Consider the following 15,320-nt stretch of genomic DNA (forward strand, 5'->3'; position numbering starts at 1 on the left):
TATTTGCCAGTTTTTGTCTCTTATGATGTAAAACAGCCACAAAACGAACTCTTTCTGCAGGCCCTCTAGTGGCCGTTTTGCCCACTCACATCATTTTTAATTGATATGATCCAGTAAAAGAGCCTCTGCACTGAACCATTTCACACCAAACCACTCTGAACGACTTTGTTTACACCTCCGACCCTGAACTATGCAGGAAGTCTGAAAGATTTCCCTTTAACGCCGGCAGATGAGCATCCTCACCTATCTTGTTGCCTCTCTGCCATTTAAAGGTGACTTTGCGGAGGCCGACATGCATGACGTTGTCATAGGACTTGGGTGTGTTGCACACTTGGCCAATCACGTTGCGCTGCCTCAGCGCAGCATATCGCTTCTCCTCAAAGGAGCGGATGGCCCGCTGCACCGCCTCCATTGGACTCTGACGCGCCGCTGTGTCTGGAACAGAAAACAAAGCGACGGAAACAGAAACACTAACGATGAGCTGCAGTGATTTCAGTTCTTATTTGTGTTGCTGTCACGTTTTTCATTTTGTCCCTTTAAGGTTCTGCATCAGGTAGCCTTCATGAACAGCACTCAAACCTCAAAACACAAACTTTATTCCTTATTCTCTCCTGACCTTTGGACTGGCTAATGAAGTTACGAAGCTCCCAGCTTCGGCGGACTGCAGCGGCATGGTCGGACTTAGGATACGACGGCTCTGAACAGGACAGAGAACGACAGAGTTAAACCAACAGCATCAACACATCATTAACAATAACACTAAAAACACAGAGCCGCAAAGTGTGGATCATAATCATAACTCAGTGTGAGAGCTGTACTCAGAGTGGTTTGGTGGGGATAGGAACCAGGGGTCGCCATGACTACAACACAGATATAGACATTTTATTTACTATCCAGAACCACCAGTGAACCTACACGAGTCTTCTGAGTCTATATGAATGTTGATGATGGAAAATAGTGGAAAATCTGAAATAATCAGTTTTCTTTGGGGACTATTTTGCCTCACAGCGCCCTGCATGTATCCCTCCACCATGAATGGAGTTTAAGTTCTCTAAACTATCATAAAACAGTGTCTCAGTCATCAGGCAGTGAATTCATAACCATTTACTGTAGTAACTTTCTGTGAGGGAGCTTTTAGAGGGGGACGTCTGGTTCCTATCACCACCACTGTGAACAGCTCTGACAGAGAACGACTCTGTTTACATCTTAACTACTTAATTATGTATCAATTTAGGAAAACCGGTGAAATCATAAGTGTTATTGTCGGAGCGAATGCAGAGGAATCTGTTTGGTCACAAACAGGTCTCACCTTCTCTGTCCTCCGTGGGGCTGGAGTGGCGGCTGAGGGATCTAAACTGAAGCTCGGCTGCCACTGACGACAGGCGGTCGTTCTCATGGACGCTGTGGAAGAATCGGATCATTCTCATCTCTTCACACATCAGAGCAAACATCAGAGCATCTGCCCAAGAGTTCAGTCTTCACAGTTCAAAGGCTACTGCACATTTCTGCTTACCTCTTAGCGCTGACTAAGCATTAATCAGCATGAGGACGTCAGACGGATCAAACTGATACAGATGCATATTTAAACAGTGAAAGCTGCAATGCAGGAGGAGCAGTTACTCATGCCAACACAGCTGTGCGGTTCTAGATCTGTCACAACTTACTGTTGTACGCAAAAGTTTGAACACCCTAGTGATGACTGATCTAAAATGAGAGAACACCTCCCCTACAGAGAACGCGCTGAAGTACAGCACCTTAACTGCGAATTTTAGTTCAAAAGTTCTGTTTATTTCTACGTAATACAGAAAAATACAACATTAAACGCAAAGTGTGCCATAACTTTTGCACAGGCCTCATTTCATGTTATTGGATTTTTAAATTCAGTAAATTAGCAGTAACTGTGTATCTAACGTGCAGAAGTGTTTTCTCTGTAGAGGATATCTGAGTTATTTTCACTCAGAAAATCATGGAATTTAGGGGGGTGTTCAAACTTTTGCATAAGACTGTAATTATACAGTTATTAAAGCAGAACATAATTACTTTCCACCGTTGGCTTTAACAATCAATTTAAACAGAACGTGAATTAAGAGGCAAACACAGTAAATAAAAGAGCAGAAAAGGCATTTCCTGAGACATAATGGGGCTCAGGAGGACAACATAGCTAACTCTAACCTTTAGAGGGCAGCAGTGAGCAACGTTTATTTATTTGAGCTGCTGAGCTACTTAGCACTGACAGCCAGAAGACAAGCTGGATACTCAGCCTAGAGCTGTACTGTAACGGTTTCACTCTATGAACAAAAACAGATGATCAAGGCTGCGTTCAGAGCGTTTTCCGCTCAAAATGCCGTTATATCCTATCACAGGTCACGATTCTGAGGGCTCCGCTCGTTCTGCTGCGCATCGCATGTTTTTCCGCTGTGGATCATTTCAGGATCTATAAAGTTAACTATAAAGCAAACATTGAAATCTGTCAAATATATAATAATATATAGTACAGTGAGAACTGTGTGCCCTGGTTCTTTAACGCTGACTATTTGCCAAAAGCACTTTTTAATGTGTATAATGTGATTCTCTTCACTGTAAACTGCTTTGTTAACTTAACTACCTGAACTACACTTAACTACCAGTTTATACTGCAGCCAATACTGACTTCTGACCAGTCTGACTGAATTATTCTGCTACCACTTTAAATGCAGCAAAATCTGCATTTTCTGCAATGGTTTCGTTTTTACACAAGTCACGAGTGAAAAATGCTGCGAGACTATATTTCCTACGTGCTTCTGGTGGAAAAGGCTTGAAGTGCGACTCCCATTTTACTTTTTTTTTTTAAAGCAGTGCTTTTTTACAGATCATCCCTGCAAATCTTTGCGAGACGGCATCAACCTGCTTCCGCAGTGTCGCAGGGCAGCCTGCGGACGCAACTTCGGGTCAACAGCAGACGGAATAAAGCTGCTCTTCTCTCACAGCGAGCAGGACCAGCTGTGCTCCGGGGTTCCTGACCTCACTCCAACGCCACCGGAATGCCACTCAGGAGCCCAGATGCTTTTCATAAATGCTCCTACTGATAAAGATCCTCTAAAGCTGGGCCTACGCTACACGACTTCAAAATCTGAAGGGAATATCCGGGTCAGCAGCTCGACTGGAAGTACCTGAGTATCAGAGTCAGGAACAGCCAATCAGAGAGCAGAGAGAGGAGAGAGAAGGGGAAGCAGGTGAGCTGCGTGTTAAACAGAGCCGCTATCAGTTTTAGAAGGTCTGAGTCCAGACGTGGCGTCTCTCTCTGTACCGGTTCAGCTCAGCGCTGAGACGTCACGAGTTCAACCTCAGACTCGTGTTTTCACCACACATACAGAACCAAACAGGCCCGGTTCAGTTTAGATTCATCGGTGCCGTGTGATCTCAGTGAGTGTGTTTACACACATTTATTAATCTGACAACTGAACAAAATCAGATTTTGTCAGTAATCCAATCAAAGAGTTTTCAGGCTCTTGAGTAATCAGATAATGGGGAAACTCCAGGTCTACATGAGTCAGACAGTAATCTGATTTCTGCTTTACAACCAGCCAATAGACTCACAGAATAAGTTGTGACGTAAACGTATCAAAAAATTCAAACATCAAGAGCAGCTTTTTCAAATATCGAGTCACTTTAGCTGAAAATATGAACAAACATCATGAAGAAGACGAGGAATATCTAAATCCTTCATTCGTCAAGGCTGTATCTGGTTTGGTGAAAACAGACAGCAGTACCAGAAATAACTGAGCACTAATTTCCAGTACCACCGTCTGTTTTCACGCATACTCAGACTGAGAAATCGGAAAGAAATCAGAGTCAGAGTTTACAGCACTGAGGAATCTGATTACAGCCTCTTTATCAGATTTCTTAATCAGGTTTCTAGACCTTACTCTGATCTAAGAAACCAGAGTGTGATGTTTACATGACCATCTGAATAATCAGATAACTGCGGAAATCCAATTATGATTGGATTCCTGAGTGCATGTAAACACACTCAGTGAGATCTGGGAATCCGAGCTGAAACTCGTCCTGTGTGTTTTACTCTCTCTGCCTCACGACATCCTGAGAAAGGCTGGTGTTCAGTGTGTGACGCTCTCCGTTCAGAGATCTGTTAGGATTGAAAAGTCGACGCTCAGCATAGTTAACAGTGGAACAGCTGGTAAACTGTCACCGAGCAACAACAACATCAAACATCAACTGCCAGTTACCTGAGGAAGAAAAAATGAAAGAGGTTTCATTCGAACGCAGAAATGTTAGTGCTCTGATTATCACATCACCTCCAAGCAACAATCTGCCCTTTAACTGATTAATGTCATTCAGAACTCAAAGGCTAAACAAGTAAAGCAAATCGTCCACGGCTCTGCCGGATTAGCTGCATCCTCAGGTTTTGGGTAGTTGCGACTGCGCAGAGGGACGTTTGCAGTTCAGCAGTAACATTTCAAAATATCAGGTTCATTATGTTCAGCATGGCTCCAACGTCACCACTAAACAGCCAATCAGAAGAAATGACCACAGATTTATCAACAATTCTGTGCTCTAAAATGATCTGCGGTTCAGAAGATCAGACATCTGGTCACATTTCTTGGTGTAACGCTGCACATAATGAAGCTGGCGCCGAAAAGCAGCGGCGCGTTTCCGTTCCGAGTCAAGCAGGGAGGACCTGGCTACCTGTGCTCATTGGGGACGGTGCAGAGAGCTTTGGTGGTGCTGTTTTCCCCAGGGGGGGCCTGGGGGGCCTGGGGGGGCAGGGCGGGGGCCTGGGGGGCATAGCTGGGTACGCAGGTCACACGGGAGACTCCGAGAGCTGTGGTAGAAAGATACACCGAGAGGCTCCAGCGTGTTCTTTGGACATGAGAATACCAGAGCATCTGTGTGGGAGCGTGTGCCAGGGATGGAGTGCGTGGAGCAGAAGAGTCGGGGGTGGGAGATGATCACATGACTTACATGCCAGTACTTTATAATACACAGCACCTTGCAAAAGTATTCAAACCCCCTGAAAGCTCGCTCGACGTTCTCTGGACTACAAACGATACACCTGTTGTTCTACCGTGTTCTTTATCGGGAACCCATATTCAAAGAATAACTCTAAATATTACCAAACGGTCGGAGTTCTTCCACTGGGTGTGTTTTAGGACTGCAAACACGTGTTCTCTGCTGTTCTCTGTGTGCTCACTCATTAATCTTACTCCAACCTACACAGCATTCCTTATGGCTATATCTATATAACTGATCACAGGATTATTAAGATTCGTTAGCTGGACTGTTAGTTTCATGTAGCATAACAGCAAAGTTATCATGTCAATTATTCTGACTGACTTCACTTGTGCTGAAATTATAACCATAACCCACCACTGTAGGACACTAATGCTAGAGCTGCACACAGAATTAGCCTCAGCGAATGAAGTTAAATTATGTCTGATTAGGAGGCGATCAGTGCAGACAGCACAGCCCGCAGAGCTCAGCGTTCTCCCTGATTCAGCGCACCTGACAATCGTTTATTACTAAGGTGGACGAGTTACAGCAGGACGAACAGTGTAGGTTTTAGGGACCATCAGAAACCAGAGCAGTTCGTCCTCCAGCAGCCCAAAACTACCAACCACGGAGAAGAGAATGAACCCAATGAACCCAAGAGCAGGTCTTTTAATGTCTTTTTTAACGTTTCCAAAAATCATTTTGAGGAAACGTGTATAGACAAATTCATTAGCGTACACAAAGGAATATACGTTAATCTTATTATAATTTATATTGAAAACCATTTATAACTGGAGAAAAAGTCTCAAAACTGCACCTAAAAACTATTTGCAACTTTTTGCTGCACCTAAAAAAAAAAAACATCCCAAACACATCTAACAAGGACCAGATGTGATTTTGGGTGAACTCCTCCTTCAGAAACACATCCTTAAAGGATTTTTTTTCCCAAATCCCCCCATAATTCAGTGTGTGAGAGACGTAAACAGAGAGATTCAGAGTGGTTTGGTGTGAAATGGTTCAGATGTCTTTACAGTGGTGGTGATAGGAACCAGGGGTCGCCATGACTACAACACAAATATAGACATTTTATTTACTATCCAGAACCACCAGTGAACCTACACGAGTCTTCTGAGTCTATATGAATGTTGATGATGGGAATAGAGGTTGGAACATTTCAGCAAACAGTATTTCATGTTGTCACTTTCCTAAACACTGATCACTTTCGAGGGGTCTGAATACTTCAGTAAGGCGCTGCGTGTGATAACAGCGCTCACACTGTCCACTACCAGCAAGGCTCAGATAAACAAGCATTACATCAGATCTATTCACAGGAAAAGGACACAGCGAACAGACACATCACATCCTGACACACTCATCAGCCACTGAGGTCATCTCCTCTGCGTGTGTGTCTCTGACCTACCTGGTGCCCTCTGTGTTGGGGATGAAGAGGGACGGGTTCGGAGGGTCGCTGTGGCAGCGAGGCACTTTAACAGGTCGAGGGCTGTTTCGAGGAGCTGCAAGTAAAAGAGAAGAGCTTTATCTTCTGAAGATCAACTCGGCTCTCACACATAAGACCAACGTTCACATTGAGCCCACTTTTACCCCCATTTTAGCCCCGATTCTCAGCCCGAGCTGGTCGGCTCTAGTCTGCAGATTTTTGGGTCAGTCGGAGTCGACAGTCGGAGAGAGAGTCGAGTCGTGTGTGAGCGGCACAGACTCAGATTTACCGCGGTTCAGACCAGTCAGGGTTTAGCAAACGTTCGATTTTTTAACCCGACTCAGAGTGAAATCTAGTGTAAACTGGTCAACGACTCAATCTGAACAACTCCTCCAACAGCCAATGAGAACGTAGAGATCAAAAGAAGAAAATACAGCAAGTAAACAAAGAAAAATGGAGAAGCTTTTTAATGAGCTGAGTTTACTGTTTCAGCGCAAACAGCAGAGAAACCAGCAGCAGCAGCTCATGTTTGTTTATTTGCGTCTCCTAGTAAAGGAGTAACTGGTCGTTTAGTGTGGATCCCCAATATTTCAGTCACCCAAAAACATCTGCAGAAACCAGTCTGACAGTGTGGGATGCCCCGCCTTTTACCTGTTAAGACTTTAAAAGTCATTTAGTGAACCCGAGGCTTTGGGGATGTGCACTCATGTGCTGAACGAATGCAGAGCGGCAGGTTTGCCTTTTTGTTGACAGCAGTGGTTCAGAACCCAGAGGAACACATTTCAGAGCATGTTTTATTATTCAAAAACAAAATCTGCTGGTTTTTATATGTATAACAGCCTCAGAGGAGCTAAAGCTATTGCTAACTGCTAACTCTGGATGCTAATGAAGTCGCCTCTCCTACCTCTCCTACCTCTCCTACCCCTCCTACCTCTCCTACCTCTCCTACCTCTCCTACCCCTCCTACCTCTCCTACCCCTCCTACCTCTCCTACCTCTCCTACCCCTCCTACCTCTACCTCTCCTACCTCTCCTACCTCTCCTACCTCTCCTACCCCTCCTACCCCTCCTACCCCTCCTACGCCCCCTACCCCTCCTACCCCTCCTACCTCTCCTACCCCTCCTACCCCTCCTACCCCTCCTACCCCTCCTACCTCTCCTACCCCTCCTACCCCTCCTACCCCTCCTACCCCTCCACATACCTCCTGTGTTTTTCACAGTGTGTGTTCTTAACAATCTGCAGAGCAACACACTCGCACACTGAGCCGAACTGTCACAGTCTACAATTACAACGCTGGTTAAGTGAGTGCTCGAGAACCCGAACAGTGATGACGGTATTAGAACGCTGGTTAAGTGAGTGCTCGAGAACCCGAACAGTGATGACGGTATTAGAACGCTGGTTAAGTGAGTGCTCGAGAACCCGAACAGTGATGACGGTATTAGAACGCTGGTTAAGTGAGTGCTCGAGAACCCGAACAGTGATGACGGTATTAGAACGCTGGTTAAGTGAGTGCTCGAGAACCCGAACAGTGATGACGGTATTAGAACGCTGGTTAAGTGAGTGCTCGAGAACCCGAACAGTGATGACGTTATTAGAACGCTGGTTAAGTGAGTGCTCGAGAACCCGAACAGTGATGACGGTATTAGAACGCTGGTTAAGTGAGTGCTCGAGAACCCGAACAGTGATGACGGTATTAGAACGCTGGTTAAGTGAGAACTCAAGAACCCGAACAGTGATGACGGTATTAGAACGCTGGTTAAGTGAGTACTCGAGAACCCGAACAGTGATGACGGTATTAGAACGCTGGTTAAGTGAGAACTCAAGAACCCGAGAACCCGAGCACATCCTGAACGCTCATAAAGGCCTACAGTATTGATGATGATGTGTTTTGAATGAGGACAGAGCTGACAGACTCACCGAGATACAGACCACTCACAGGACTGTGTGGCTTCCCAATCACATGACCAATACATTCATTCATCAGGGCCTGAAGACTCTGAGAGAGAGAGAGAGAGAGAGAGAGAGAGAGAGAGAGAGAGACATAAACATACAGAGAGAGATTCAAGAACCTCTTCACCCACTCAGTCCTCAACCTGGACAGGCTGTGAGCCGTTAATCAGAGACACGTAAATAAAGACTCCTTACCAGGAAATCGTCTTCAGGCAGAGCAGAGATGAACACGGGTTCGATGGCCTGGAGGAAGTCAAAGCCTTGTGTCGCCCACCTACCACAGCATACACAGGGAAAAAACGTATTTATTTATTTATTTGCTCGTTTATTTAGAATTTTGAGCTTTAAAATCTATCCTGAATGATACAGGCAGTCAGTGCAGCTCTTTTAAAGACGGGAGTGATCTGATCTCTCTGTTTAGCTTTTGTTAGGATGCTGCTGTGTTTTGTACGATTTGTAGAGGATGTATTGTTTTTTAGGAAGTCCAGTAAGAAGATCATTACAGTGATCAACTCTGCTTGTAACAAATGCATCAACAAGTTTCTCAGCGTCGCTCTGAGAGAGAAAAGGCAGAATTTTAGTGATGTTTCTCACATGATGAAAAGCTGCTTTAGTGACTGTGTTTACAGATAAAGTATAAGATCATAGCCAGGTTTCCACTGCAGGTTTGATTTATGAAGATAAAGAACCAAGTTTCTCATAAATCATATTTCTCTGAGTTTCTGTACCAACGATCAGTATTTCAGTTTTTTTTGTGATTTCATTGTAGAAAATTTTGTGAGAAATATCTGACACAGCTGGTCAGTCTGTCTGCAGAGTCTTGATCATCAGAAGGAATAGTAATGTATAGCTGGGCGTCGTCAGCATAGCTACGAAAATGTATACTATGCTTCCTAATGACATCACCTAGAGGCAGCATGTACAAAGAGAAAAGCAAAGGCCCTAAAACTGAACCTTGAGAGACTCCACAAGAAACGCCACATCTTTTTGATGATTGATTTCCAACTGAAACGATGAACTGTCTATTACCTAAATATGATTTAAACCGTTCTAAAACTGAGCCCGAGAGGCCGACCCAGCGTTCAGGACGCTGGACTAAAATCTTGTGGTATCAAAAGCTGCACTACGATCTAATAAAACTAGAATGTACCCTGTTTAGTTGCAGTGCTTAAAAGAGAAGTTATCAAAGTGTTTAAACGGGAAAACATTTCAGACTTGGTGTGAACAGACCTTAACAGTCCAGCACCGCCGACCGTGCTGAAAGGCGATCAGTATCCGCCCCAAAAACACCGATCGGCCCATCTCTAATGAAAACAGGCTGAATGATCCTCTGTCTTTTCTTGAATTAAAAACATGATGTTCTGTACTACAAAACTAAGCTCTGCTTTTCTGATTATCTCTTGACCACGTCTTGTATGTACGTGTATATATATGCGGTTTATGAGTTCATTTCGCTGCTCCAGAACGTTCCGTCCACAGTGAAGACACTAACCTGGGTCGGGTTCCTCTTCCACTCTCACACTTCGTGAGCACGTAGTTCATCCACTTGCGGGCGAAGGCGATGTAGCGCTCGCCGATCCGCTGTCTGAACTCACCTGACATCAGCCTCACCACCTCTTTATGGTACTGCAGGATGAAAAAAGGGCAAAAACCTTCTGGGTCACTGCACTAACGGCACCAGCCGCTCTGAGACTTTAGAGGCAAACCCCTTTACCCACAGACTGACAACAGACAAACAAGCCCTGACAGCAGAAACGGCCGACCCTGTACAGCTGTGTGCAAACGTCTGAACACAGCTGGTCAAATGACATAACTTGCTGATAACAGGCCACATTTCATGTTTTTCCCCAATATGTTACATTTTTGAACCAAACAGTAACGAGTTAAAATGTGCAGAATCTATTTGAAAATCAAAACACTGCGAACATCAATGTCTAAACAAGAGAAACCATCTTAAATCTAGTCGTCTAATATTTCTAACGACACTGTTGTAAGAATTTTATAAGATTATTTAGCCTGTTTTTATTATTTATATCTGTGTTCCATTTCGCAGTGTCATTATTTGACCGGGGTGCCAAAACTTTTGCACACGACTGTCAAATCCAGGGCACGCTCTCTACTTTCGCTGATCTCCAGTCGCAGATCACTGAATCTCACAGAACTGACCTCAAAGGCGAAGTTGTAGCCCTGGACCATGGCCTCTCTGTAGTACTGCTGCAGGGTGGCCGACTCCGACTCCTCCACCTCCGCCTCGAACTCGGACGTGAACATGTACTCCACCTGATTGATGGCACTGTTGATCTTGTTGCACAGCTCCAGAGCCTCGTTCTAACAGAGGGATGACGTGGAGAGAGTGACAGAAAGCTGGAACCAAACCTGTTCTGTGAAGTTCGGAACCGAAGCGTTTAGGCTAAGCTAACGACAGCTTAGTTAGCAGGCCGGATGTGCACAGCGCAGGCTCGGTTCTAGCTAACTGAAGATAAAATAACCCGTTTAGAGGAGATCTGAGAGCGCAGAGCGGAGTGGCTGGTGTTGGAGTGAAAGCTGAGCGTGCTCAGTGCTGAGTGGAGCTCTTAGCCGCTGCTGAGCTGCTAACGTGTTTAGTTTTTCTGAAGTTTTCCTGCCTCTGATCCCCCCAACCCCCCCCCCGAATTCAGGACAGAAGCTATTACAGAACCACAGTTCTGAAGTCTCTAATCTTATTTCCAGATAACGGTTTTACAGAAACATCCTAAGTGGCCAAAATATCCTAAAAATTTTCTTAACTTTAAGATAAACTCAGAGCGTCTTACCTTCTGTTTACCCGTCTGTTTCTGTTGTTGTATGCAGTGATAATCAGCCCAGTTCACTATAACCAGCAGAACGACGCCACATTTATCTCCACTGAAAACGGCATTTTTAAAGATCTCAGACGCTGCAGACTCGATCTCCACCGTCCCTCTGATCACCTTCGTGTGTTAATGTTGATGATGAAATATTACAGTGATGGTGGTGAATAATGAGGAGACGGAGCTGAACGTGTGTCTGTTTATTAGGAGGAGTAACGTTAGCGCGCTCGGCTAAAGCGTTTGGGAAACGGAGACTGAAACTGGGGAGCGGCGACTCTCTGATAAACAGCAGGGGGCGCTGACACAATATTCTTAACTTTTAACATACTAACTTGATTGCGTGTTTACATTTCAGCTATGCTCGTAGGGTCGGTTGCTAGGTAACAGACACAACAGTCCACTGTCGACTTCAAACGAGTAGGTTAAGGTTTCCTAACAGGAGATAAGAAAAGATGCTGTAAGATAAGATAAGATTTGCTTCTGTAATACAAATTTGTGAAAAATCTGAAGATCTGAAGTTAAGACTAAAAAAGATATGAGGTTTCTGTAATACGGTTCACAGAGCCTTCAACCCGTAAACATCCCTAATTTACCTGCAGAGGTCAGCGTTTACTCTCATCTAAGGAGGCCTTGCTAATTAGCTGATGAGCTGAATCAGGTGTGTTTAACGAGGCAGTGAGTCTGCAGAGTTCAGCCTGTAAGGACTGGACCCTGACATGCGTGCCTTAAACGTGTAATGTGATGCAGAGCGTGTTACCTTTAGCTGCTCGAGGGCCCGGGCAATGAGGGGCTGGCTGGAGGTCTGTTCACGCCGCAGGGTCAGCAGGTCCTCCATGGACTGCTGGAAGGCTTTCCGCTGGGCCACCAGGTGAGCCGACTGCATCACAATCAACAGCAGGTTCTCTACCTAAAGCACATCACAGAGACACAGCACAAGAACCCAGTGAACAGGAATGACACAACCTGAGCCAAAATAAAAAAAAGAAAAGAAAATAAGATAAAATACATTTTACTGTTTGTGTTCGGCTGATAATAGTTTACATTACACACTAATAATTAATAAAATAATAGCAACTGTCAGTATGACGATGGATGTTTTACAGGCGCCCTGCAAACTGCAGCATCAGTTAATTCGCTAATTTCACCTTCATCGCCCGTAAGGTGTCCACCGTCTCCATCTGCGGCACCAGTTTGAGCACGGTTCCGTCCCACTGGGCCCAGCCGGCCTCTGTGGGCGCGTCCCCGGCTCCGTGCTTGCTCATGAGAAGATAGGCCTCGTCCTCAGGCATCTCATCCGGCTCTTTGGAGCACTCCTTCCCCGCCGCTGCATTCAGGAGCTGCAGGATGGTGGAGCGCTGCTCCATCAGACCGCAAGGGACGAACACCTGGAGCTCCTCGAGGCCTGGGATCTGGACCTGCAGGAAGAGACAGGAAGCACCTATAAACAAGCATGGACGCTAGGCCTGGGTGGTGTAGTCGGATATAGTCGATGAAAAGAAAAGAAGATAATTTAAAAGAAGATAATTTAAAAGAAGATAATTCAAAAGAAGATAATTTAAAAGAAGATAACTGCTGTTTTGGGAAAATAACAGAGAGAATTAGAGAGGACTAATTTATTTAGTTTTTTCTGTTACGTACTTTGGATTCCCCTTGATTTACTTCACCTGTATGGAATCTTAAATAAACGTCGGCATGCTTTGGGTCTTCAGCTCATCTCAAATTGACTCACTTCAGTAAAAAACAGCTAAAATGACTGAAAGTTAGCGTAGAGCAGCTAAATTAACTCTAACCTGGAGAGAAAGTCCCTCTGATCCTCATCTACAGCTGGCATTCTCAGAAAAACGTTAATAAATAATATTAAATAAAATGTACACATTGTTTTAATCACTTTTCCTCTTAAAACCCTGAGTAATAATGAGGCCTTCAGAGCTGCTGTAGAGTCTAACTCCCCACTGTGTCTGATTTACTGATTTGCAGCATTTCTGACAGATTAAGTGCTGAATTATGAAAACACTGCCGTAAGAACATGTCTTTAATGTGGAAAGTGCGCGGGCACGGCTTTGGAAGGTTTCTCCAGCAGGGAGCGCTGTTAGCACGCAAGCCGGCACGAATCTGCTCATGAACGCACGTGTTTGCAGTAATGTTCACTATAATGACAGGTGAAGTAAAAGATGTTGGGCTGCTCAGCTTCACATTTAATACGTGAGCTTTATTAAAGTTTTTCATTAAAATGAATATTAAAAAACATATAAATTACAAAAGAACATAAAGGAGGTCGAAGCTGCTGCAGACCACATGCAATTTTATCAAGAGCTGCACATTTTTACCCAGAAAGTCTGACCCTGCTTGTGTTCAGTCATCTCCCAGGTCTAACACACACCCGGGCAGAGCCGTGACTCAACCAGGCTGCTACTTAAACTGAGTAACCGAAGTTAAAAGCGTAAAATAACGGAAAGCTGATATTGCCAGGTGGCATCTTGGCTTTATGTGATGACATCAAACACGTAATGTATAAACACACAGAATAACAAGCGCTGTATTAGCACCACAGCAGACACGCACTACAATACCTTAACATAGCTCCTTTCTTTCAGGGCTTGGAGGATGCAAGGCACTCCACCGGCCAGGCTGAAGTCAGCAGCGATCTCGAGATCCTGCAGGAGAGAAGAACCACAGTCACCCACAGGCAGCTTTACTGTACAGCAGACTCCCTAAATATATAATAACCCTCTAAATATATAACAGCTACAACTTACAACCGCTGAGCCCAGGAGAGAAAAACAGACCAGCTGCTGGTCCAAAGCAGCGATAACAGCTGTTAGTACTTTAGCTCCAAAACCATAAAGATTAATACGACTGCAGACAATGTACAGATTAAAGTGGCTCTGCATATAAAGTCAGTGAGGTGTTTTTAAAGATATACACACACAAACTGCATGATTTTCTAAGTGAAACTAAGTTAAGCATCAATACGGCACGTGAGTTTAATCATATTAGGAGAGAAAAATGAATAGAAGATATAACGCGTCGTAACGTTTGCACAGGCCACGTTTTACGTTTTGTTTATTAACTTCTCTCCTAAGACGTTAAATTCAGTAAATAAGCAGTGTTTGTGCATTAAAGTGTGTCTCTGTAGAGATGTGCAACTTGTTGCTGTTGTGAACTGTCACTTAGAAAATCAACATGTAATCTGAACAGGGGTGCTCAAACTTTTGCATATGACTGTACACTGTCGCTGTCAAAATTTCACGATGATTGGACCAAAGGAAGTGATCCAAAATAACGCGGAATAAATCATTTCTCCATTAGCTTCTGTTAAAAGTTAAGGATGTTGTTCCTCCTGTAAAGTTCCCCTGTTGGAGATACGAGAGCTACAGTAACATCACAGCTCAGTGACCCAGCCTCACCCAAACACTGTGTTCTTCACGAGTACAATCAACTCACCAGAGATCAGTTTAGTGTCCGATGCGGATTTTTCTTTAAGAGTTTATCTGCCGATACAGATAAGGGTGTTTTCAGACTTGGGCCGTTTCAGCGTCTGAAGGGGACTCAGACCGCTGAGTCATGGTTTCTTCTGCATATGTGAACACGGCAAATGAACTCAGACCCCCTAAACGGCCCCGAAAACGAACCGGACTGAGACCACCTCTTGTTTGTAGTTCGTTTTGTGGTTTGATTAATTTGTACACTGTGAAAAAACGGCCCCAGTCCGCTTCAGCTGTGCTTTATGCTGAAGAGCTCGAGGCTCAGCGTACACACAGCCACAGTCTTCAGCTCTTCAGCAGGTAAACAGACCAAGGGTCATTTATGAGGTTCTGCTCAGGATACAGTCTGTCTGTGGTCTGAGACAGACAGCAGCGCTGCCTTATTAAAGCGATCAGATGCGAGAGCTCGTGACTCTGCCGTGTTGGAGCTGGGCACGCAGCGCGGTTTTCAGCTGCTTTCACTCTGAACGCTGAATGAATGAAAATTCACTGCTGATCGACGTGGAGTTTCGCCGGGCGGAGCTTCAGTGAGGAGCACAGCCGAACACGCAGCCCACCGCAGACCCGCAGGGCCGTGTTTCCAATTTTACGCGACGCACTTAGGCCAATCGTTTCAGCGCAGCCAATAGGAGA

The 15,320-nt window shown here is 44.8% G+C and overlaps 1 protein-coding gene across 3 annotated transcripts in view; it reads right to left on the reverse strand.

The window, feature by feature from the left end:
• Nucleotides 1-15,320, reverse strand: part of map3k4 (mitogen-activated protein kinase kinase kinase 4) — a 77,265-nt gene that overhangs the window by 12,789 nt on the left and 49,156 nt on the right. For all 3 annotated transcript variants that reach the window (XM_036583376.1, XM_036583375.1, XM_036583377.1), the window contains 11 exons: nt 13,773-13,856; nt 12,348-12,617; nt 11,960-12,109; nt 10,541-10,702; nt 9,867-10,000; nt 8,570-8,648; nt 8,342-8,420; nt 6,407-6,500; nt 1,310-1,401; nt 617-697; nt 244-435 (listed from right to left, as the gene is read on the reverse strand). In XM_036583376.1, coding sequence (XP_036439269.1) covers nt 244-435; nt 617-697; nt 1,310-1,401; nt 6,407-6,500; nt 8,342-8,420; nt 8,570-8,648; nt 9,867-10,000; nt 10,541-10,702; nt 11,960-12,109; nt 12,348-12,617; nt 13,773-13,856 — 1,417 coding nt within the window. The remainder of the gene's footprint in view (nt 1-243; nt 436-616; nt 698-1,309; nt 1,402-6,406; nt 6,501-8,341; nt 8,421-8,569; nt 8,649-9,866; nt 10,001-10,540; nt 10,703-11,959; nt 12,110-12,347; nt 12,618-13,772; nt 13,857-15,320) is intronic.

The sequence above is a fragment of the Colossoma macropomum genome, unplaced genomic scaffold (assembly GCF_904425465.1).
Source record: "Colossoma macropomum unplaced genomic scaffold, Colossoma_macropomum, whole genome shotgun sequence".
Lineage (NCBI taxonomy): Eukaryota > Metazoa > Chordata > Actinopteri > Characiformes > Serrasalmidae > Colossoma > Colossoma macropomum.